At 48.3% G+C, this 22,954-nt stretch overlaps 1 protein-coding gene across 2 annotated transcripts in view; it reads left to right on the top strand.

Annotated features, from left to right (window-relative positions):
- rgs19 (regulator of G protein signaling 19) overlaps positions 1–22,954 on the top strand; it is a 169,520-nt gene that overhangs the window by 101,507 nt on the left and 45,059 nt on the right. For both annotated transcript variants that reach the window (XM_042299812.1, XM_042299813.1), the window contains exon 3: positions 22,639–22,778. In XM_042299812.1, the coding sequence (XP_042155746.1) occupies positions 22,639–22,778 (140 nt within the window). The remainder of the gene's footprint in view (positions 1–22,638; positions 22,779–22,954) is intronic.

Here is a 22,954-nt window from a genome sequence, read left to right as displayed (position 1 = left end):
TTACTAGATATTATCTAGCGTGTCCTGCGTTGCATATAATCTGACTGAGCATACAAGCATACAAGTATCTAAGTATCTGACTGAGCAGTGGTAGGCAGAAGCAGGCGCGTAAACATTCATTCAAACAGCACTTTCCTGCGTTTTGCCAGCAGCTCTTCGTTGTGCGTCAGGCATTGCGCTGTTTATGACTTCAAGCCTATCAACTCCCGAGATGAGGCTGGTGTATCCGAAGTGAAATGGCTAGCTAGTTAGCGGGGTGCGAGCTAATAGCGTTTCAAACGTCACTCGCTCTGAGACTTGGAGAGGTTGTTCCCCTTGCTCTGCATGGGTAACGATGCTTCGAGGGTGGCTGTTGTCGTTGTGTTCCTGGTTCGAGCCCAGGGAGGAACGAGGAGAGGGACGGAAGCTATACTGTTACACTGGCAATACTAAAGTGCCTATAAGAACATCCAATCGTCAAAGGTTAATGAAATACAAATGGTATAGAGGGAAATAGTATAATTCCTATAATTCCTATAATTCCTATAATTACAACCTAAAACTTCTTACCTGGGAATATTGAAGTCTCATGTTAAAAGGAACCTCCAGCTTTCATATGTTCTCATGTTCTGAGCAAGGAACTTAAACGTTAGCTTTCTTACATGGCACATATTGCACTTTTACTTTCTTCTCCAACACTTTGTTTTTGCATGATTTTAACCAAATTGAACAAATTGAACATGTTTCATTATTTATTTGAGGCTAAATTTATTTTATTGATGTATTATATTAAGTTAAAATAAGTGTTCATTCAGTATTGTTGTAATTGTCATTATTACAAATAAATATGTTCTCTATAAATTGGCCAATTAAGACTGACTTACTGACAGGCAGACTGACTGGCTTGTGGACTGACTTACTGACTGGCAGACTGACTGGCTTGTGGACTGATTCACTGACTGGCAGACTGACTGGCTTGTGGACTGACTTGCTAACTGAGTCATCAGGTTTTAGACACATCCCAATGTCACAATATCCTGAACAGTTCCTTTTCCTTCAGCCTTTCTCTCTCTCTCTCTGTCTCTCTCGCTCTCTCACTCTCTCTCTCTCTCTCTCTCTCTCTCGCTCTCCCCTCGCTCTCGCTCTCTCTCTCTCTCTCCCTCCCTCTCGCTCTCTCTCATCTCATCTCTCTCATCTCTCTCTCTCTCTCTCTCTCTCCCCTCCCTCTATCTCTCTCTCTCCCTCTCTCTCTCTCTCTCTCTCTCCCCCTCCCTCTATCTCTCTCTCTCCCTCTCTCTCTCTCTATCTCCCTCTCCCTCCTCTCTCTCTCTCTCCCCTCTCTCTCATCCCCCTCTTCTCCCCCCTCCCCCTCCCTCCCTCCCTCCCTCCCTCCCTCCCTCCCTCCCTCCCTCCCTCCCTCCCTCCCTCCCTCCCCTCTCTCTCTCTCTTCTTCTCCTAATGTTTGGTCTGTCTTTTCATTGTGACTTCTCTCTTGTTTTCCTGGACTATATCTTTAATGGAGTAGAGTAGGAGTGTAGAGTAGAGTAACAGAGTAGAGTAGTAGAGTAGAGTAGAGTAGAGTAGTAGAGTAGGGTAGAGTAGAGTGGTAGAGTAGCAGAGTAGAGTAGAGTAGTAGAGTATCAGAGTAGAGTAGTAGAGTAGAGTAGAGTAGTAGAGTAGAGTAGTAGAGTAGAGTAGAGTAGAGTAGAGTAGAGTAGAGTAGAGTAGCAGAGTAGAGTAGTAGAGTAGAGTAGCAGGGTAGAGTAGCAGAGTAGAGTAGAGTAGCAGAGTAGAGTAGTAGAGTAGTGTAGAGTAGAGTAGTAGAGTAGAGTAGAGTAGAGTAGGAGTGTAGAGTAGTGTAGAGTAGAATACAATTCCCTAAAAAGGGCAGGAGACAACATGAATTTGGAGCGAATAGCTCCTCAGTAATGCATTCTATTAAAAACCATTTAATCTCTTGGCATGTCTCTCTATTAGAGCGTATTAATGGGGTTGAGAGAGAGAGGGAGAGAGAGAGGTGGGGTGGAGAGGAGAGGGAGAGAGGGGGGGGGGAGGAGAGGGAGAGAGAGGGGGAGGAGAGGGGAGAGGTGGGGTGGAGAGAGAGGGGGGGGGAGAGGAGAGGGGAGAGAGAGGGGGAGGAGGGGGGGAGAGGGGGAGAGAGGAGAGGGGGGAGAGAGGAGAGAGAGGTGGGGGAGAGGGAGAGAGGGAGAGAGGGGGGAGGAAAGAGAGGGGGAGAGGAGAGGGGGAGAGAGGGGAGAGGAGAGGGGGGAGGAGAGGGAGGGGGGGGGGGGGAGGGGGAGAGAGGAGAGAGAGAGAGGGGGGGAGAGGAGAGGGAGAGAGGGGGAGAGGAGAGGGGGAGAGAGGAGAGAGAGAGAGGGGGAGAGGAAAGAGAGGAGAGAGAGGGGGGGGAGAGGAGAGAGAGAGGTGGGGGGAGAGGAGAGGGAGAGAGGGGGGAGAGGAGAGAGAGGAGAGAGAGGGGGGGAGAGGAGAGAGAGAGGTGGGGGGAGAGGAGAGGGAGAGAGGGGGAGAGGAGAGGGAGAGAGGGGGAGAGGAGAGGGCGAGAGGGGGAGAGGAGAGGGGGGAGAGAGGAGAGAGAGAGAGGGAGAGAGAGGAGAGAGGGGGGAGACAGGAATGGGAGTGTGTGATTGTGTTTGTGGTGTGTGTGTGTGTGTGTGTGTGTGTGTGTGTGTGTGTGTGTGTGTGTGTGTGTGTGTGTGTGTGTGTGTGTGTGTGTGTGTATGTGTGTGTGTGAGAGTGTGGGTGGGGTGTGTGTGTGTGTGAGGAGGGGGGTGTGTGTGTGTGTGTGTGTGTGTGTGTGCGTTTGTTTGTTAAAGGGTCTGCAGTGGCCGTGCAGCGTTTACTGTGATATAGTGATACGTCCTCTGCAGAAGTCAGGACATGTGTACTTCCTTGACGCTTCGCTGAGCAGAGCAGAGCTGTTGTCAAGGAAGTTGTCAAGGAAGTTGTCAAGAAGGGTGTTTGTGTTTTTAAATGGACCTCCTGCCCCCACCTACGGTCACCCAATCAGGTCAATACGGAGCTGTAGCTCTCTGCATTGTTACAACATGTGTGAGGAGGATGACGATGCGGTACGGAGCACATTTTGGCCTCTGGATACTCCACAATTGCGTTCGCGACCTCCATACGGAGCACATTTTGGCCTCTGGATACTCCACAATTGCGTTTGCGACCTCCATACGGAGCACATTTTGGCCTCCACATTTTCAGATCAATGCATGAATTGGAGTTTTAGGAGACGATCAGGCCGTGTTTTATTTCGAGAGGCCGTAGACGTTAGAACAGAAGCACGTGTTCCAATCATTTCCTCAGACAGTGCTGTTGGAGATTAGACACCCACCATAGGTGTTGCTGCGTTTGTATATAAAACAACTCCTCTGAGACACCCTCGCAGAGTTGGTGTCACAACCAGGGTCACGGTGTGTGTGTGTGTGTGTGTGTACGCGTGTGCGTGTGTCTTCTACTTTTTTCAGAGTGTATTCTGTGCTGGTGATCATGAGAGTGAGATTATGGATTAATACTCAAAGGAACGTTTAATTGCTTTTAACCCCCACCCCACCCCCACCCCCACCCCCTGGACTCCCAGACTCAAGGTACAGGACCTCTAGCTAGCTTTAGCTATAAATCCTTAGCCCAGCCATTCAGTCACAACCTTTAGCTACTAGCATAGCATGCTATAAATCCTTAGCCCAGCCATTCAGTCACAACCTTTAGCTACTAGCATAGCATGCTATAAATCCTTAGCCCAGCCATTCAGTCACAACCTTTAGCTACTAGCATAGCATGCTATAAATCCTTAGCCCAACAGTTCAGTCACAACCTTTAGCTACTAGCATAGCATGCTATAAATCCTTAGCCCAGCCATTCAGTCACAACCATTAGCTACTAGCATGCTATAAATCCTTAGCCCAGCCATTCAGTCACAACCTTTAGCTACTAGCATAGCATGCTATAAATCCTTAGCCCAGACATTCAGTCACAACCTTTAGCTACTAGCATAGCATGCTACAAAGTCTAGCTAGTTGAGCTAACCCTATCCTGACCCTAACAGCTCAGGATTGTAAAGCATTTGACTGCCGATAGTACTTAGCACCTCTAAATAGAGTGCCGGCAATCTCTTTGTGTTCACACAGCAAAAGACCTTGACGTTGTCAGTCACTCAGCCTTGTTAAAATACTGTTTGGCAAAGGATGTGTGTTGCTTAGTTTATGGGCTAGATTCGCTAATGTTACTATTTTGTAGAAAGCCCTAGTTGATACTAGCAAGATGACCCCAGATAGATAACTACCTAGCAAGATGACCCCAGATAGATAACTACCTAGCAAGATGACCCCAGATAGATAACTTCCTAGCAAGATGACCCCAGATAGATACCTACCTAGCCAGATGACCCCAGATAGATAACTACCTAGCCAGATGACCCCAGATAGATAACTACCTAGCCAGATGACCCCAGATAGATAACTACCTAGCCAGATGACCCCAGATAGATAACTACCTAGCAAGATGACCCCAGATAGATAACTACCTAGCAAGATGACCCAGATAGATAACTACCTAGCCAGATGACCCCAGATAGATAACTACCTAGCCAGATGACCCCAGATAGATAACTACCTAGCCAGATGACCCCAGATAGATAACTACCTAGCCAGATGACCCCAGATAGATAACTACCTAGCCAGATGACCCCAGATAGATAACTACCTAGCCAGATGACCCCAGATAGATAACTACCTAGCCAGATGACCCCAGATAGATAACTACCTAGCCAGATGACCCCAGATAGATAACTACCTAGCCAGATGACCCCAGATAGATAACTTCCTAGCAAGATGACCCCAGATAGATAACTACCTAGCCAGATGACCCCAGATAGATAACTACCTAGCCAGATGACCCCAGATAGATAACTACCTAGCAAGATGACGAATAAACTATTTAATTCACTCTCTGTAATCCCATACTACCAGTGCCAAATATTTAGCTAGCCAACATTCGCATATTTGCTCGTTAGCGCAACATACCAAGCCTTCAGAAAGTATTCATACCCTCAACTTATTCCACATGTTGTTGTGTTACGGCCTGAATTTAAAATGGATTAAAATAAAAATCTCACCCATCTACACACAATAGAGTAGAGTAGTAGAGGCTGGGTTACCAGACCCTGACCTAGTAATGCCCCTTTAACATGGGCTGGGTTGCCAGATCTTAACTGAGTCTTCTCCTTTAACATGTGCTGGGTTACCAGACCCTAATTTAGTCTTCTCCTTTATCATGGGCTGGGTTTCCAGACCCTAATTGAGTCTTCTCTCTTTATCATGGGCTGGGTTGCCAGACCCTAACTGAGTCTTCTCCCTTTAGCATTGGCTGGGTTACCAGATCCTAACTGAGTCTTCCCCTTTAACATGGGCTGGGTTGCCAGAATCTGACCCTAATATTCCCCATTTAACATGGGCTGGGTTGCCAGATTCTGACCCTAGTATTTCCGACATTTACATGGGCTGGGTTGCCAGAATCTGACCCTAATATTCCCCATTTAACATGGGCTGGGTTGCCAGATTCTGACCCTAGTATTTCACCCATTAACAACATTGAAGGGAAGGTGATGATAATGAGATTAAAGCAGATCAGCTGTGTCTCTGTTTACATTCTGAATGACTTAGGAGACGTGATACACACACAGAGCTGCTTAGGAGACATGATACACACACAGAGCTGCTTAGGAGACATGATACACACACAGAGCTGCTTAGGAGACGTGTGGCGGCTTGGCCCTTTAAACCTCACACAACTGGGCTACTGGGAGGAAACACACACACACAAACACACACACACACACACACACACACACACACACACACACACACACACACACACACACACACACACACACACACACACACACACACACACACACACACACACACACACACACACACACACACACACACACACACATAAACACACAAACACACACATACACACACACACACACACACACACACAAACACACAAACACACACACACACACACACACAAACACACACACTCTCTCTCTCTTTTGAGAGTGACCCGCACAAAGAAGTCCAACTTTAAAACAAGATGTCCATTGTAGATGTAAAGTTAGCTAACAGGTTTTTCACTACGGTGTAGGGTTAGGGTGTTGGCAGTAACTCTCACCACACACACACACACACACACACACAACATACAAACACACGCACACAACACACACACACACACAGACACACAACACACAAACACACACACAGACAAACAAACACACACAACACACACACACACACAACACACACACACACACACACACACACTGGCCAGAGATAAGAAGCACGTGGTGTGAAAGAGGAAGTAGGGAGAACGGCTACTGCTCTCTCCTCTCTCCCTCTCCCTCTATCTCTATCTCTTTCCCTCTCTCTGTCTCTCTCCCCTCTGTATCTCTCTCTCCCTCTCCCTCTATCTCTTTCCCTCTCTCTCTCTCTCTTTCTCCCCTCTGTCTCTCTCTCTCTCTCAATTCAATTCAATTCAATTCAAGGGCTTTATTGGCATGGGAAACGTGTTAACATTGCCAAAGCAAGTGAGGTAGATAATATATAAAGTGAATATATAAAGTGAAATAAACAATAAAAATTAACAGTAAACATTACACATACAGAAGTGTCAAAACAATAAAGACATTACAAATGTCATATTATATATATACAGTGTTTTAACAATGTACAAATGGTTAAAGGACACAAGATAAAATAAATAAGCATACATATGGGTTGTATTTACAATGGAGTTTGTTCTTCACTGGTTGCCCTTTTCTCGTGGCAACAGGTCACAAATCTTGCTGCTGTGATGGTGGCACACTGTGGTATTTCACCCAGTAGATTTGGGAGTTTTTCAAAATTGAATTTGTTTTCGAATTCTTTGTGGATCTGTGTAATCTGAGGGAAATATGTCTCTCTAATATGGTCATACATTGGGCAGGAGGTTAGGAAGTGCAGCTCAGTTTCCACCTCATTTTGTGGGCAGTGAGCACATAGCCTGTCTTCTCTTGAGAGCCATGTCTGCCTACAGCGGCCTTTCTCAATAGCAAGGTTATGCTCACTGAGTCTGTACATAGTCAAAGCTTTCCTTAATTGTGGGCCAGTCACAGTGGTCAGGTATTCTGCCACTGTGTACTCTCTGTGTAGGGCCAAATAGTATTCTAGTTTGCTCAGTTTTTTTGTTAATTCTTTCCAATGTGTCAAGTAATTATCTTTTTGTTTTCTCATGATTTGGTTGGGTCTAATTGTGCTGCTGTCCTGGGGCTCTGTAGGGTGTGTTTGTGTTTGTGAACAGAGCCCCAGGACCAGCTTGCTTAGGGGACTCTTCTCCAGGTTCTCTCTCTCTCTCTCTCTTTCACTGTCTCTCTCTCTCTCTTGCTGTCTCTCTGTCTCTCTCTCTCTGTCTCTCTCTGTCACACCCTCTCTTTCTATCCCTCTCCCAGTCCGAAGTGGGAAGCTTTTCTAGCTGCCATGAGAATAGTAGTACCCGGAACAGGGTCTCTGGTCAGAATGAATAGTAGAACCCGGAACAGGGTCTCTGTTCAGAATGAATAGTAGTACCCGGAACAGGGTCTCTGTTCAGAATGAATAGTAGTACCCGGAATAGGGTCTCTGTTCAGAATGAATAGTAGAACCCGGGTCTCTGATCAGAATGAATAGTAGAACCCGGAACTGGGTCTCTGTTCAGAATGAATAGTAGTACCCGGAACAGGGTCTCTGTTCAGAATGAATAGTAGAAACCGGAACAGGGTCTCTGTTCAGAATGAATAGTAGTACCCGGAACAGGGTCTCTGTTCAGAATGAATAGTAGAACCCAGAATGGGTCTCTGTTCAGAATGAATAGTAGTACCCGGAATAGGGTCTCTGTTCAGAATGAATAGTAGAACCCGGGTCTCTGATCAGAATGAATAGTAGAACCCGGAACTGGGTCTCTGTTCAGAATGAATAGTAGTACCCGGAACAGGGTCTCTGTTCAGAATGAATAGTAGAACCCGGGCATCTGATCAGAATGAATAGTAGAACCCGGAACTGGGTCTCTGTTCAGAATGAATAGTAGTACCCGGAACAGGGTCTCTGTTCAGAATGAATAGTAGTACCCGGAACAGGGTCTCTGTTCAGAATGAATAGTAGAACCCGGGTCTCTGATCAGAATGAATAGTAGAACCCGGAACTGGGTCTCTGTTCAGAATGAATAGTAGAACCCGGGTCTCTGGTCAGAATGAATAGTAGAACCCGGAACAGGGTCTCTGTTCAGAATGAATAGTAGAACCCACACAGGGTCTCTGTTCAGAATGAATACTAGAACCCAGCACAGGGCCCATAGGTCTCTGGTCAGAATGAATAGTAGAACCCGGAACAGGGTCTCTGTTCAGAATGAATAGTAGAACCCACACAGGGTCTCTGGTCAGAATGAATAGTAGAACCCGGAACAGGGTCTCTGGTCAGCATGAATAGTAGAACCCGGAACAGGGTCTCTGGTCAGAATGAATAGTAGAACCCGGGTCTCTGATCAGAATGAATACTAGAACCCGGAACAGGGTCTCTGGTCAGAATGAATACTAGAACCCGGCACAGGGTCTCTGATCAGAATGAATAGTAGAACCCGGCACAGGGTCTCTGGTCAGAATGAATAGTAGAACCCACACAGGTCTCTGGTCAGAATGAACCCGGCACAGGGCCCATAGGTCTCTGGTCAGAATGAACCCAGAACAGGGTCTCTGGTCAGAATGAACCCGGCACAGGGCCCATAGGTCTCTGGTCAGAATGAACCCGGAACAGGGTCTCTGGTCAGAATGAATAGTAGAACCCAGAACCCGGGTCTCTGGTCAGAATGAATAGTAGAACCCGGAACAGGGTCTCTGATCAGAATGAATACTAGAACCGGGACAGGGTCTCTGGTCAGAATGAATAGTAGAACCCGGCACAGGGCCCATAGGTCTCTGGTCAGAATGAACCCGGCACAGGGCCCATAGGTCTCTGGTCAGAATGAACCCGGCACAGGGTCTCTGGTCAGAATGAATTCTAGAACCGGCACAGGGTCTCTGGTCAGAATGAATACTAGAACCCGGCACAGGGCCCATAGGTCTCTGGTCAGAATGAACCTGGCACAGGGCCCATAGGTCTCTGGTCAGAATGAACCCGGCACAGGGCCCATAGGTCTCTGGTCAGAATGAACCCGGCACAGGGCCCATAGGTCTCTGGTCAGAATGAACCCGGCACAGGGTCTCTGGTCAGAATGAACCCGGCACAGGGTCTCTGGTCAGAATGAATAGTAGAACCCGGCACAGGGCCCATAGGTCTCTGGTCAGAATGAACCCGGCACAGGGCCCATAGGTCTCTGGTCAGAATGAACCCGGCACAGGGCCCATAGGTCTCTGGTCAGAATGAACCCGGCACAGGGTCTCTGGTCAGAATGAACCCGGCACAGGGTCTCTGGTCAGAATGAATAGTAGAACCCGGCACAGGGTCTCTGGTCAGAATGAACCCGGCACAGGGTCTCTGGTCAGAATGAACCCGGCACAGGGTCTCTGGTCAGAATGAATAGTAGAACCCGGCACAGGGCCCATAGGTCTCTGGTCAGAATGAATAGTAGAACCCGGCACAGGGCCCATAGGTCTCTGGTCAGAATGAACCCGGCACAGGGCCCATAGGTCTCTGGTCAGAATGAATAGTAGAACCCGGCACAGGGCCCATAGGTCTCTGGTCAGAATGAATAGTAGAACCCGGCACAGGGCCCATAGGTCTCTGGTCAGAAGTTGTGCAGGGAATACAGTGTTATTTGGAAAGGACACAATCTATGGCCTGGCTGGGTTCATTAAAGTCTGATTCTTCATCATCCTCCTGGTTGTGTTCATTAAAGTCTTAGCTGTTGGGGAGGGGGGGTTCTTCACTGTTACTACACTGTCTATCTGATTCTTCATCATTCCTCTCTCTATGGTCAGGGATATTAACTAGCCTCTCTCTTTACTTCTCTCTTTCTCTCCCTCTCTCTCCTTCTCTCCCTCTCCCCTTTCTCACTCCTTCTCCCCTCTCTCCCTCCCCCCTCTCTCTCTCCACAATGCTATACTGAGGTGGGGAGATGAGCAGCCCTCTGCAGAAAATAGACTGTCCGAGACAGAAGGATTTGCTGCTTAGGCCTAAAAACAACTCTGGTGGTGTCTGTGGTGGTGGAGGCTGTAGTGGTGGTGGCTGAAGTGGTGGAGGCTTTAGTGTTGGTGGCTGTAGTGGTGGATGTAGTGGTGGATGTAGTGGTGGTGGCTGTAGTGGTGGTGGCTGTAGTGTTGGTGGCTGTAGTGGTGGTGGCTGTAGTGGTGGATGTAGTGGTGGTTGCTGTAGTGGTGGTGGCTGTAGTGGTGGATGTAGTGGTGGATGTAGTGGTGGTGGCTGTAGTGGTGGTGGCTGTATTGGTGGCTGTAGTGTTGGTGGCTTTAGTGGTGGTGGCTTTAGTGGTGGTGGCTTTAGTGGTGGTGGTTGTGTTGGTGGCTGTAGTGGGGTGGATGTAGTGGTGGAGGCTATAGTGGTGGTGGCTGTAGTGGTGGAGGCTGTAGTGGTGGTGGATGTAGTGGTGGATGTAGTGGTGGATGTAGTGGTGGATGTGTGTTGGTGGCTGTAGTGGTGGCTGTAGTGGTGGTGGCTTTAGTGGTGGTGGTTATAGTGGGGGTGGATGTAGTGGTGGAGGCTATAGTGGTGGTGGCTGTAGTGGTGGAGGCTGTAGTGGTGGATGTAGTGGTGGATGTAGTGTTGGTGGCTGTAGTGGTGGCTGTAGTGGTGGAGGCTGTAGTGGTGGATGTAGTGGTGGATGTAGTAGTGGCTGTAGTGTTGGTGGATGTAGTGGTGGATGTAGTGGTGGCTGTAGTGTTGGTGGCTGTAGTGGTGGTGGCTGTAGTGGTGGAGGCTGTAGTGGTGGATGTAGTGGTGGATGTAGTAGTGGCTGTAGTGGTGGCTGTAGTGTTGGTGGCTGTAGTGGTGGTGGCTGTAGTGTTGGGTGATGTAGTGGTGGTGGCTGTAGTGGTGGTGGCTGTAGTGGTGGTGGAGGCTGTAGTGGTGGATGTAGTGGTGGTGGCGTTAGTGGTGGAGGCTGTAGTGGTGGTGGCTGTAGTGGTGGAGGCTGTAGTGGTGGTGGCTGTAGTGGTGGAGGCTGTAGTGGTGGATTTAGTGGTAGTGGGGGATGTAGTGTTGGTGGCTGTAGTGGTGGATGTAGTGGTGGTGGCTGTAGTGGTGGTGGCTGTAGTGGTGGTGGCTGTGTTGGTGAAGTGGTGGTGGTTGGTGTTTTAGTGGTGGTGGCTTTAGTGGTGGTGGCTTTAGTGGTGGAGGCTGTAGTGGTGGATGTAGTGGTGGATGTAGTGGTGGATGTAGTTTTGGTGGCTGTAGTGGTGGCTGTAGTGGTGGTGGCTTTAGTGGTGGTGGCTGTAGTGGTGGATGTAGTGGTGGATGTAGTGTTGGTGGCTGTAGTGGTGGAGGCTGTAGTGGTGGAGGCTGTAGTGGTGGATGCTAGTGGTGGATGTAGTAGTGGCTGTAGTGTTGGTGGCTGTAGTGGTGGATGTAATGGTGGCTGTAGTGTTGGTGGCTGTAGTGGTGGTGGCTGTAGTGTTGGTGGATGTAGTGGTGGTGGCTGTAGTGGTGGTGGCTGTAGTGGTGGTGGCTGTAGTGGTGGAGGCTGTAGTGGTGGATGTAGTGGTGGTGGCGTTAGTGGTGGATGTAGTGGTGGATGTAGTGGTGGATGTAGTAGTGGCTGTAGTGGTGGCTGTAGTGTTGGTGGCTGTAGTGGTGGTGGCTGTAGTGTTGGTGGATGTAGTGGTGGTGGCTGTAGTGGTGGTGGCTGTAGTGGTGGTGGCTGTAGTGGTGGAGGCTGTAGTGGTGGATGTAGTGGTGGTGGCGTTAGTGGTGGAGGCTGTAGTGGTGGTGGCTGTAGTGGTGGAGGCTGTAGTGGTGGTGGCTGTAGTGGTGGAGGCTGTAGTGGTGGATTTAGTGGTGGGGGATGTAGTGTTGGTGGCTGTAGTGGTGGATGTAGTGGTGGTGGCTGTAGTGGTGGATGTAGTGGTGGATGTAGTGGTGGTGGCTGTAGTGGTGGTGGCTGTATTGGTGAATGTAGTGTTGGTGGCTTTAGTGGTGGTGGCTTTAGTGGTGGTGGTTGTAGTGGTGGGGGTGGATGTAGTGGTGGAGGCTATAGTGGTGGTGGCTGTAGTGGTGGTGGCTGTAGTGGTGGAGGCTTTAGTGGTGGTGGCTTTAGTGGTGGTGGCTGTAGTGGTGGAGGCTGTAGTGGTGGATGTAGTGGTGGATGTAGTGGTGGATGTAGTGGTGGAGTGTTGGTGGCTGTAGTGGTGGCTGTAGTGGTGGTGGCTTTAGTGGTGGTGGTTATAGTGGGGGTGGATGTAGTGGTGGAGGCTATAGTGGTGGATGTAGTGGTGGATGTAGTGTTGGTGGCTGTAGTGGTGGCTGTAGTGGTGGAGGCTGTAGTGGTGGATGTAGTGGTGGATGTAGTAGTGGCTGTAGTGTTGGTGGCTGTAGTGGTGGATGTAGTGGTGGCTGTAGTGTTGGTGGCTGTAGTGGTGGTGGCTGTAGTGTTGGTGGATGTAGTGGTGGTGGCTGTAGTGGTGGTGGCTGGAGTGGTGGTGGCTGTAGTGGTGGAGGCTGTAGTGGTGGATGTAGTGGTGGAGGCTATAGTGGTGGTGGCTGTAGTGGTGGTGGCTGTAGTGGTGGAGGCTGTAGTGGTGGATGTAGTGGTGGATTTAGTGGTGGCTGTAGTGTTGGTGGCTGTAGTGGTGGTGGCTGTAGTGTTGGTGGATGTAGTGGTGGTGGCTGTAGTGGTGGTGGCTGTAGTGGTGGTGGCTGTAGTGGTGGAGGCTGTAGTGGTGGAGGCTGTAGTGGTGGTGCCGTTAGTGGTGGAGGCTGTAGTGGTGGTGGCTGTAGTGGTGGAGGCTGTAGTGGTGGTGGCTGTAGTGGTGGAGGCTGTAGTGGTGGATTTAGTGGTGGGGGATGTAGTGTTGGTGGCTGTAGTGGTGGATGTAGTGGTGGTGGCTGTAGTGGTGGATGTAGTGGTGGATGTAGTTGTGGTGGCTGTAGTGGTGGTGGCTGTATTGGTGGATGTAGTGTTGGTGGCTTTAGTGGTGGTGGCTGTATTGGTGGTTGTAGTGGAGGTGGATGTAGTGGTGGAGGCTATAGTGGTGGTGGCTGTAGTGGTGGAGGCTGTAGTGGTGGATGTAGTGGTGGATGTAGTACTGGCTGTAGTGTTGGTGGCTTTAGTGGTGTTTGTAGTGGTGGTGGCTGTAGTGGTGGATGTAGTAGTGGATGTAGTGTTGGTGGCTTTATTGGTGGTGGCTGTAGTGTTGGTGGCTGTAGTGGTGGTGGCTGTAGTGGTGGTGGCTGTAGTGGTGGATGTAGTGGTGGTGGCTGTAGTGGTGGAGGCTGTAGTGGTGGATGTAGTGGTTGTGGCTGTAGTGGTGGTGTCTGTAGTAGTGGGGGCTGTAGTGGTGGGGGCTGTAGTGGTGGCTGTAGTGGTGGTGGCTGTAGTTGTGGATGTAGTGGTGGATGTAGTGGTGGCTGTAGTGGTGGCTGTAGTGGTGGTGGCTGTAGTTGTGGATGTAGTGGTGGATGTAGTGGTGGTGGCTGTAGTGGTGGATGTAGTGGTGGCTGTAGTGGTGGATGTAGTGGTGGTGGCTGTAGTTGTGGATGTAGTGGTGGATGTAGTGGTGGTGGCTGTAGTGGTGGATGTAGTGGTGGATGTAGTGGTGGCTGTAGTGGTGGTGGCTGTAGTGTTGGTGGATGTAGTGGTGGCTGTAGTGGTGGATGTAGTGGTGGTGGCTGTAGTTGTGGATGTAGTGGTGGATGTAGTGGTGGTGTCTGTAGTGGTGGTGGCTGTAGTGGTGGCTGTAGTGGTGGCTGTAGTGGTGGTGGCTGTAGTTGTGGATGTAGTGGTGGATGTAGTGGTGGTGTCTGTAGTGGTGAATGTATTGGTGGCTGTTGTGATGGCAAGCTGAACGTGGGTACAAAATTGCACCCTTTTCCTTATATAGTGCATTGCTTTTGTCCAGAGACCTTTCTATTGAATAGGGTGCCATTGGGGACGCATCCTGTGGGGGCAAGGAGAGGTCATGACAGGGAGGATTAGTTTGGAATATTGGAGAGATTAAAAAGGCACCCTTCTTTAAGCCCCCTGTCCCCCTGAACAGCTGTTCAACTACATTCAGAGAGAGGGAGGAGACATAGAGAGAGAGTGGGGGAGGAGAGAGGGAGAGAGAGATAGAGAGACAGAGAGAGAGAGGGAGAGGGGGGAGAGAGAGAGAGAGGGAGGGGGAGAGGGAGGGGGAGAGGGAGGAGACAGAGAGAGAGGGGGAGAAGGGAGAGAGAGAGAGAGAGAGAGGGAGGGGGAGAGGGAGGAGACAGAGAGAGAGGGGGAGGGGAGAGAGAGAGAGAGAGAGAGAGAGAGAGAGTGGGGAGAGAGAGAGAGAGAGAGGGGGAGAGAGGGGGGGGGAGAGAGAGAGACAGAGGAGAGAGAGAGAGAGAAAGAGAGAGAGGAGAGAGAGAGAGAGAGAGAGAGAGAGAGAGAGAGTGAGAGAGAAAGAGAGAGGGAGAGAGAGGAGAGAGAGAGAGAGAGAGAGAGAGAGGGAGAGAGAGAGAGAGTGAGAGAGAGTGAGAGAGAGAGAGAGAGAGAGAGGAAAGCGATAGACATTAAAAAGGGTCAATGAAACGGAGAGGGAAAATGGTAACAACTGCCCTATTGTCATGCTGCCCTATCGTCATGCTGTCCTATCGTCATGCTGCCCTATCGTCATGCTGTCCTATCGTCATGCTGCCCTATCGTCATGCTGCCCTATTGTCATGCTGCCCTATCGTCATGCTGCCCTATCGTCATGCTGGCCTATCGTCATGCTGCCCTATTGTCTGCTGCCCTATTGTCATGCTGCCCTAATGTCATGCTGCCCTATCGTCATGCTGCCCTATCGTCGTGCTGCCCTATCGTCATGCTGCCATATCGTCAGCCCATCGTCATGCTGCCCTATCGTCAGCCTATCGTCATGCTGCCCTATCGTCAGCCCATCATCATGCTGCCCTATCGTCATGCTGCCCTATCGTCATGCTGCCCTATCGTCATGCTGCCCTATCGTCAGCCCATCGTCATGCTGCCCTATCGTCAGCCCATCATCATGCTGCCCTATCGTCATGCTGCCCTATCTTCAGCCCATCATCATGCTGCCCTATCGTCAGCCCATCATCATGCTGCCCTATCGTCATGCTGCCCTATCGTCATGCTGCCCTATCTATCAGCCCATCATCATGCTGCCCTATCGTCATGCTGCCCTATCGTCATGCTGCCCTATCGTCATGCTGCCCTATCGTCAGCCCATCGTCATGCTGCCCTATCGTCATGCTGCCCTATCGTCATGCTGCCCTATCGTCATGCTGCCCTATCATCATGCTGCCCTATCGTCAGCCCATCATCATGCTGCCCTATCGTCAGCCCATCATCATGCTGCCCTATCGTCATGCTGCCCTCAGCCCATCGTCATGCTGCCCTATCTTCAGCCCATCATCATGCTGCCCTATCGTCATGCTGCCCTATCGTCAGCCCATCATCATGCTGCCCTATCGTCATGCTGCCCTATCGTCAGCCCATCATCATGCTGCCCTATCGTCATGCTGCCCTATCGTCAGCCCATCATCATGCTGCCCTATCGTCATGCTGCCCTATCGTCAGCCCATCATCATGCCCAAACTCTAATCCGTATTCTCTGTTTAAGAAATGCTTTAAGGAAGCTCCATTTTGACACATCCGTCCAAAACATGACCTTTGCCCGAGAGGAACTTTTAAAGAGTGCATGACCCACACTTCTTGTTTACAACAAACTCAGCCAACACAGTCACACACCTTTGATTGTAAAGCAGTGCTCCTCTGTGCTGACGAAGAGCCGGGGGAATCCTTGCCACACACCCGTGCCCCCGGCCTCTCTCTCACACAAACATGTACAAACAGAAATACACTCAGGCACTAGCACTAGGCTGAGACGTGCTGTTGGTTTAGTTCACACGGCCTTCACTGGAGGACTCTGTTCTGGTATGTTATTCTGTTCTTCACTCATGTGTCTCAATATGGCTATCCACTTCTCTCCTCTTCTCTCCTCTCCTACCACTCATCTCCTCTCCTCTCCTCTCCTCTTCTCTACTCTCTACTCTCTACTCTCTACTCTCTACTCTCTACTCCTCTCCTCTCCTCTTCTCTACTCTCTACTTCTCTCCTCTTCTCTTCTCTCCTCTCCTCTCCTCTTCTCTACTCTCTACTTCTCTCCTCTTCTCTTCTCTCCTCTCCTCTCCTCTCCTCTCTCTCTCTTCTCTACTCTCTACTTCTCTCCTCTTCTCTTCTCTCATCTCCTCTCCTCTTCTCTACTCTCTACTCCTCTCCTCTTCTCTCCTCTTCTCTACTCTCTCTCATCTCCTCTCCTCTCCTCTCCTCTCCTCTCCTCTCCTCTCTCTCCTCTCCTCTCTCTCCTCTCTCTCCTCTCCTCTCCTCTCCTCTCCTCTCCTCTCTCCTCTCCTCTCCTCTACTCTACTCTACTCTACTCTACTCTACTCTACTCTACTCTCCTCTCCTCTCTCTCTTCTCTTCTCTTCTCTTCTCTTCACTCCTCTTCTCTACTTTCTACTTCTCTCCTTTCCTCTTCTCTCCTCTCATCTTCTCTTCTCTTCTCTCCTCTCATCTTCTCTTCTCTTCTCTCCTCTCCTCTCCTCTCCTCTCCTCTCCTCTCCTCTCCTCTCCTCTCCTCTCCTCTCCCTCTCCTCTCTCTCTCTCCTCTCCTACTTCTCTACTCTCTCCTCTCTCTACTCTACTCTCCTCTCCTCTTCTCTTCTCTCTCTTCTCTTCACTCCTCTTCTCTACTTTCTACTTCTCTCCTTTCCTCTTCTCTCCTCTCATCTTCTCTTCTCTTCTCTCCTCTCCTATTCTCTTCTCTCCTCTCCTATTCTCTCCTCTCCTCTCCTCTCTCTCTCTCTCCTCTCCTCTCCTCCTCTCTCTCTCCTCTCCTCTCCTCTCCTCTCCTCTCCTCTCCTCTCTCTCCTCTCCTCTCCTCTCCTCTCTCCTCTCCTCTTCTCTCCTCTTCTCTACTGCTATCCTCTCCTCTCCTATTCTCTTCTCTCCACTCCTATTCTCTTCTCTCATATTCTCTCCCCTCCTCTGCTCTGCTCTCAGTTCAGGTCATTAGTCAACCAAATATATTTCTGTTAGGTCTTTCTCTCTCTGTCTCCCTCCCCCCTTTCTCTCCCCCTCTCTCTCTTTCTAACTCTCTCTAACTCTCTCAATTCAATTTCATTTTACATTTAAGGGGCTTTATTGCTATGGGGAATGTATGTTATGTTACATTGCCAAAGCAAGTGAAGTAAATAGTAAGCAAAAGTGAAATAAACAATAATATTACCGGTAAACATTACACATTACACAAAAATGTGCAAATAGTTGAAGTACAAAAGGGAAAATAAATAGACATAAATATGAAAATGAATAAACATAAATATGGGTTGTATTTACAATGTTGTTTGTTCTTCACTGGTTGCCCTTTTCTTGTGGCAACAGGTCACAAATCTTGCTGCTGTGATGGAACACTGTGGTATTTCACCCAATAGATATGGGAGTTTATCAATATTGGATTTGTTTTCTAATTCTTTGTGGATCTGTGTAATCTGAGGGAAATTTGTGTCTCTAATATGGTCATACATTTGGCAGCAGGTTTTAGTTTGCTCAGATCTTTTGTTAATTCTTTCCAATGTGTCAAGTAATTTTCTCATGATTTGGTTGGGTCTAATTGTGTTGCTGTCCTGGGGCTCCGTGGGGTGTGTTTGTGTTTGTGAACAGAGCCCCAGGACCAGCTTGCTTAGGGGACTCTCTACAGGTTAATCTCTCTGTAGGTGATGGCTTTGTTATAGAAGGTTTGGGAATGGCTTCCTTTTAGGTGGTTGTAGAATGGAACATTGTTTTCTGGATATTGATCATTAGTGGGTGTCGGCTTAATTCTGCTCTGAATGCATTATTTGGTGTTTTACGTTGCACACGGAGGATATTTTTTTCAGAATTCTGCGTGCAGAGTCTGTTTGGTGTTTGTCCCATTTTGTGAAGTCTTGGTTGGTGAGCGGACCCCAGACCTCACAACCATAAAGGGCAATGGGCTCTATGACTGATTCAAGTATTTTTTTATCCAGATCCTAATTGGTATGTCAAATTTTATGTTCCTTTTGATGGCATAGAAGGCCCATCTTGCCTTGTCTCTCAGCTCATTCACAGCTTTGTGGAAGTTACCTGTGGCGCTGATGTTTAGGCTGAGGTAGGTATAGTTTTTTGAGTGCTCTAGGGCAACGGTTTCTAGATGGAATTTGTATTTGTGGTCCTGGCAACTAGACCTTTTTTGGAACACCATTATTTTTGTCTTACTGAGATTTACTGTCAGGGCCCAGGTCTGGCAGAATCTGTGCAGAAGATCTAGGTGCTGCTGCAGGCCCTCCTTGGTTGGGGACTGAAGCACCAGATCATCAGCAAACAGTGGACATTTGACTTCAGATTCTAGTAGGGTGAGGCCGGGTGCTGCAGTCTATTCTCGTGCCCTCGCCAATTCGTTGACATACATATTGAAGAGGGTGGGGCTTAAGCTGCATCCCTGTCTCACCCCACGACCCTGTGGAAGGAAATGTTTTTTGCCAATTTTAACCACGCACTTGTTGTTTGTGTACATGGATTTTATAATGACGTATGTTTTACCCCCAACACCACTTTCCAGCAATTTGTATAGCAAACCATCATGCCAAATTGAGTCAAAAGCTTTTTTTAAATCAACAAAGCATGAGAAGACTGCCTTTGTTTTGGTTTGCTGGTTTGTCAATTAGGGTGTGCAGGGTGAATACGTGGTCTGTCCTACGGTAATTTGGTAAAAAGCCAATTTGACATTTACTCAGTACGTTGTTTTCACTGAGGAAATGTATGAGTCTGCTGTTAATAATAATGCAGAGGATTTTCCCAAGGTTGCTGTTGACTCATATCCCACGGTAGTTATTGTGGTCAAATTTATCTCCACTTTTGTGTATTGATGTGGTCCTTTGTTCCAAATATTGGGGGAAATACCAGAGCTGAGGATGATGTTAAAGAGTTTTAGTATAGCCAAATGTAATTTGTGGTCTGTATATGTTATCCTTTCATTGAGGATACCATCCACACCACCTTTTTGAGTTGGAGGGTTTGTATTTTGTCCTGTAGTTCTCTCTCTCTCTCTCTCTCTCTCTTTCTCTCTCTCTCAATTAAATTCAACGGGCTTTATTGGCATGGGAAACATGTGTTAACATTGCCACAGCAAGTGAGGTAGATAATATATAAAGTGAATATATAATATCTCTCTCTCTCTCTCTCTCTCTCTCTCTCTCTCTCTCTCTCTGTCTATCTCTCTCTCTCTGTCTATCAATTCAATTCAATTCAAGGGCTTTATTGGCATGGGAAACATGTGTTAACATTGCCAAAGCAAGTGAGGTAGATAATATATAAAGTGAAATAAACAATAAAAATGAACAGTAAACATCACACATACAGAAGTTTCAAAACAATAAAGACATTACAAATGTCATATATATATATATACAGTGTTTTAACAATGTACAAATGGTAAAGGACACAAGATAAAATAAATAAGCATAGATGTGGGTTGTATTTACAATTGTGTGTGTTCTTCACTGGTTGCCCTTTTCTCATGGCAACAGGTCACACATCTTGCTGCTTTGATGGCACACTGTGGAATTTCACCCAGTAGATTTGGGAGTTTTTCAAAATTGGATTTGTTTTCAAATTCTTTGTGGATCTGTGTAATCTGAGGGAAATATGTCTCTCTAATATGGTCATACATTGGGCAGGAGGTTAGGAAGTGCAGCTCAGTTTCCACCTCATTTTGTGGGCAGTGAGCACATAGCCTGTCTTCTCTTGAGAGCCATGTCTGCCTACGGCGGCCTTTCTCAATAGCAAGGCTATGCTCACTGAGTCTGTACATAGTCAAAGCTTTCCTTAATTTTGGGTCAGTCACAGTGGTCAGGTATTCTGCCGCTGTGTACTCTCTGTGTAGGGCCAAATAGCATTCTAGTTTGCTGTTTTTTTGTTAATTCTTTCCAATGTGTCAAGTAATTATCTTTTTGTTTTCTCATGATTTGGTTGGGTCTAATTGTGCTGCTGTCCTGGGGCTCTGTAGGGTGTGTTTGTGTTTGTGTTTGTGTTTGTGAACAGAGCCCCAGGACCAGCTTGCTTAGGGACTCTTCTCCAGGTTAATCTCTCTGTAGGTGATGGCTTTGTTGTGGAAGGTTTGGGAATCGCTTCCTTTTAGGTGGTTATAGAATTTAACAGCTCTTTTCTGGATTTTGATAATTAGTTAGTTCCCATTATTTTTGTGTACACGGAGGAAGTTTTGCAGTCTGGTGCAGAGTCTCAATTTGGTGTTTGTCCCATTTTGAGTCTTGGTTGGTGAGCGGACCCCAGACCTCACAACCATAAAGGGCAATGGGCTCTATGACTGATTCAAGTATTTTTAGCCAAATCCTAATTGGTATGTCAAATTTGATGTTCCTTTTGATGGCATAGAATGCCCTTCTTGCCTTGTCTCTCAGATCGTTCACAGCTTTGTGAAAGTTACCTGTGGCGCTATCTCTCTCTCTCTCTCTCTCTCTCTTATCTATCTATCTATCTATCTATCTATCTATCTATCTATCTATCTATCTATCTATCTATCTATCTATCTATCTATCTATCTATCTATCTATCTATCTATCTATCTATCTATCTATCTATCTATCTATCTATCTATCTATCTATCTATCTATCTATCTATCTATCTATCTATCTATCTATCTATCTATCTATCTATCTATCTATCTATCTATCTATCTGTCTGTCTGTCTGTCTGTCTGTCTGTCTGTCTGTCTGTCTGTCTGTCTGTCTGTCTGTCTGTCTGTCTGTCTGTCTGTCTGTCTGTCTGTCTGTCTGTCTGTCTGTCTGTCTGTCTGTCTGTCTGTCTGTCTGTCTGTCTGTCTGTCTGTCTGTCTGTCTGTCTGTCTGTCTGTCTGTCTGTCTGTCTATCTCTCTCTCTCTCTCTGTGTCTCTCTCTCTCTCTGTCTCTGTCTCTCTCTCTCTCTGTCTGTCTCTCTCTCATCTACTGTAGCTGTGACTGTATTGTTGTCACACCACAGCCAGACAGTGACCCTCTATTCCCGACCGCCTGGCCAGCTGGGACAAATGTAATTGGATAAGATTCATGGCTCAAGCGTTTTAGCGAATTAAAAATAACCACTGAAATCTGATTGGTTTGGAACACTGACATTATCTCGGACATGTAGTTTTATTGTTGGACTCAATGGTGGATGTAAAGACGAAAGCCAAGCGATATGAACTGTATGCCGGTGAATATATGCTTCCTCTGCAGTTTTCTTGTGTTCTCTTTGTTAGCTTTGTGCTGTGTGTGTGTGTGTTTGTGTGTGTGTGTGTGTGTGTGTGTGTGTGTGTGTGTGTGTGTGTGTGTGTGTGTGTGTGTGTGTTGGGGGGTGCCCACAGCACAAACTCATGATGCATCACATGACTTATCCTCTGTCCATGTCCCCCTCTTCACTTTTTCCATCTAGGTTATCTATTCAATCTCTACTCCCTCTCTCTCTCCCTCCCTCTCTCCTCCCTCTCTCTCTCCCTCCCTCTCTCCTTCCCTCCCTCTTTCCTCCCTCTTTCCTCCCTCTTTCCTCCCTCTCTTCCTCCCTCTCTCCTCCCTCTCCCCCCTCTCTCTCCCTCTCTCCCTCCCTCTCTCCTCACTCTCCCCTCCCTCTCTACTCCCTCTCTCCCTCCCTCTCTCCTTGCCTCCCTCTCTCCTTGCCTCCCTCTCTCCTCGCTCTCTCCCTCCCGCCCTCCCTCCCTCTCTCCCTCCCTCTCTCCTCCCTCTCCCCCTCCCTCTCTACTCCCTCTCTCCCTCCCTCTCTCTTCCCTCTCTCCCTCCCTCTCTCCCTCCCGCTCTACTCCCTCTCTCTCTCCCTCCCTCTCTCCTCCCTCTCTCCCTCTCTCTCTCCTTCTCCCACTCTCCTCCCTCTCTCCCTCCCTCTCTCTCTGTCTCTCTTCATCTGCACCAACAAGTTCAGTGTGTCCACAAACACAGTTTGTTGTGGTAGGGCTGAGTGCTTGTGTTTCAAGGGAGGTAAATAGGATTGTAGTGAGAGTGGATCGGTGGTGTGGAGTGTAGAGTAGAGTAGGCTAGAGTCGTGAATAGACCATTTCAAGCTGAGCAGTACACAGTCAGCGAGATAGCCAGTCGGTCAGCTAGTCAGTTAATCAGTCAGTCAGTCAGTTAATCAGTCAGTTAATCAGTCAGTCAGTCAGTTAATCAGTCAGTCAGTCAGTTAATCAGTCAGTCAGTCAGTTAATCAGTCAGTCAGTTAATCAGTCCGTCAGTTAATCAGTCAGTCAGTCAGTTAATCAGTCAGTCAGTCAGTTAATCAGTCAGTCAGTTAATCAGTCCGTCAGTTAATCAGTCAGTCAGTCTGTGTGTATGTGAGGAGTGCGTTCCTGTGTGTTCATGTCCATATGTGTGTTAATCTCTCTCAGTACACAGGCCCTGTCCCGGCAGACGGCGAGTCTCCTGTGGCTGTCAGCGAGATGCCGCCCAGCCGGGCTCGACGGCAGACCAACACACAGAGACCGAACACATGCTGCTTCTGCTGGTGTTGCTGCTGTAGCTGCTCATGGTAGGTCCCTGTCCTCCCTCCTTCAAGTAGTAGAGGGTATGACCCTGTCCCCCCCTCTCTCAAGTAGTAGCGGGTATGACCCTGTTCCCCCCTCTCTCAAGTAGTAGAGGGTACGACCCTGTCGCCCCCTCTCTCAAGTTGTAGAGGGTAGAACCCTGTCTCCCCCTCTCTCAATT

The sequence above is a fragment of the Oncorhynchus tshawytscha genome, linkage group LG16 (genome assembly GCF_018296145.1).
Source record: "Oncorhynchus tshawytscha isolate Ot180627B linkage group LG16, Otsh_v2.0, whole genome shotgun sequence".
Lineage (NCBI taxonomy): Eukaryota > Metazoa > Chordata > Actinopteri > Salmoniformes > Salmonidae > Oncorhynchus > Oncorhynchus tshawytscha.
The sequence above is the reverse complement of the archived record's forward strand: the minus strand, read 5'-3'. Positions and strand labels throughout refer to the sequence as shown.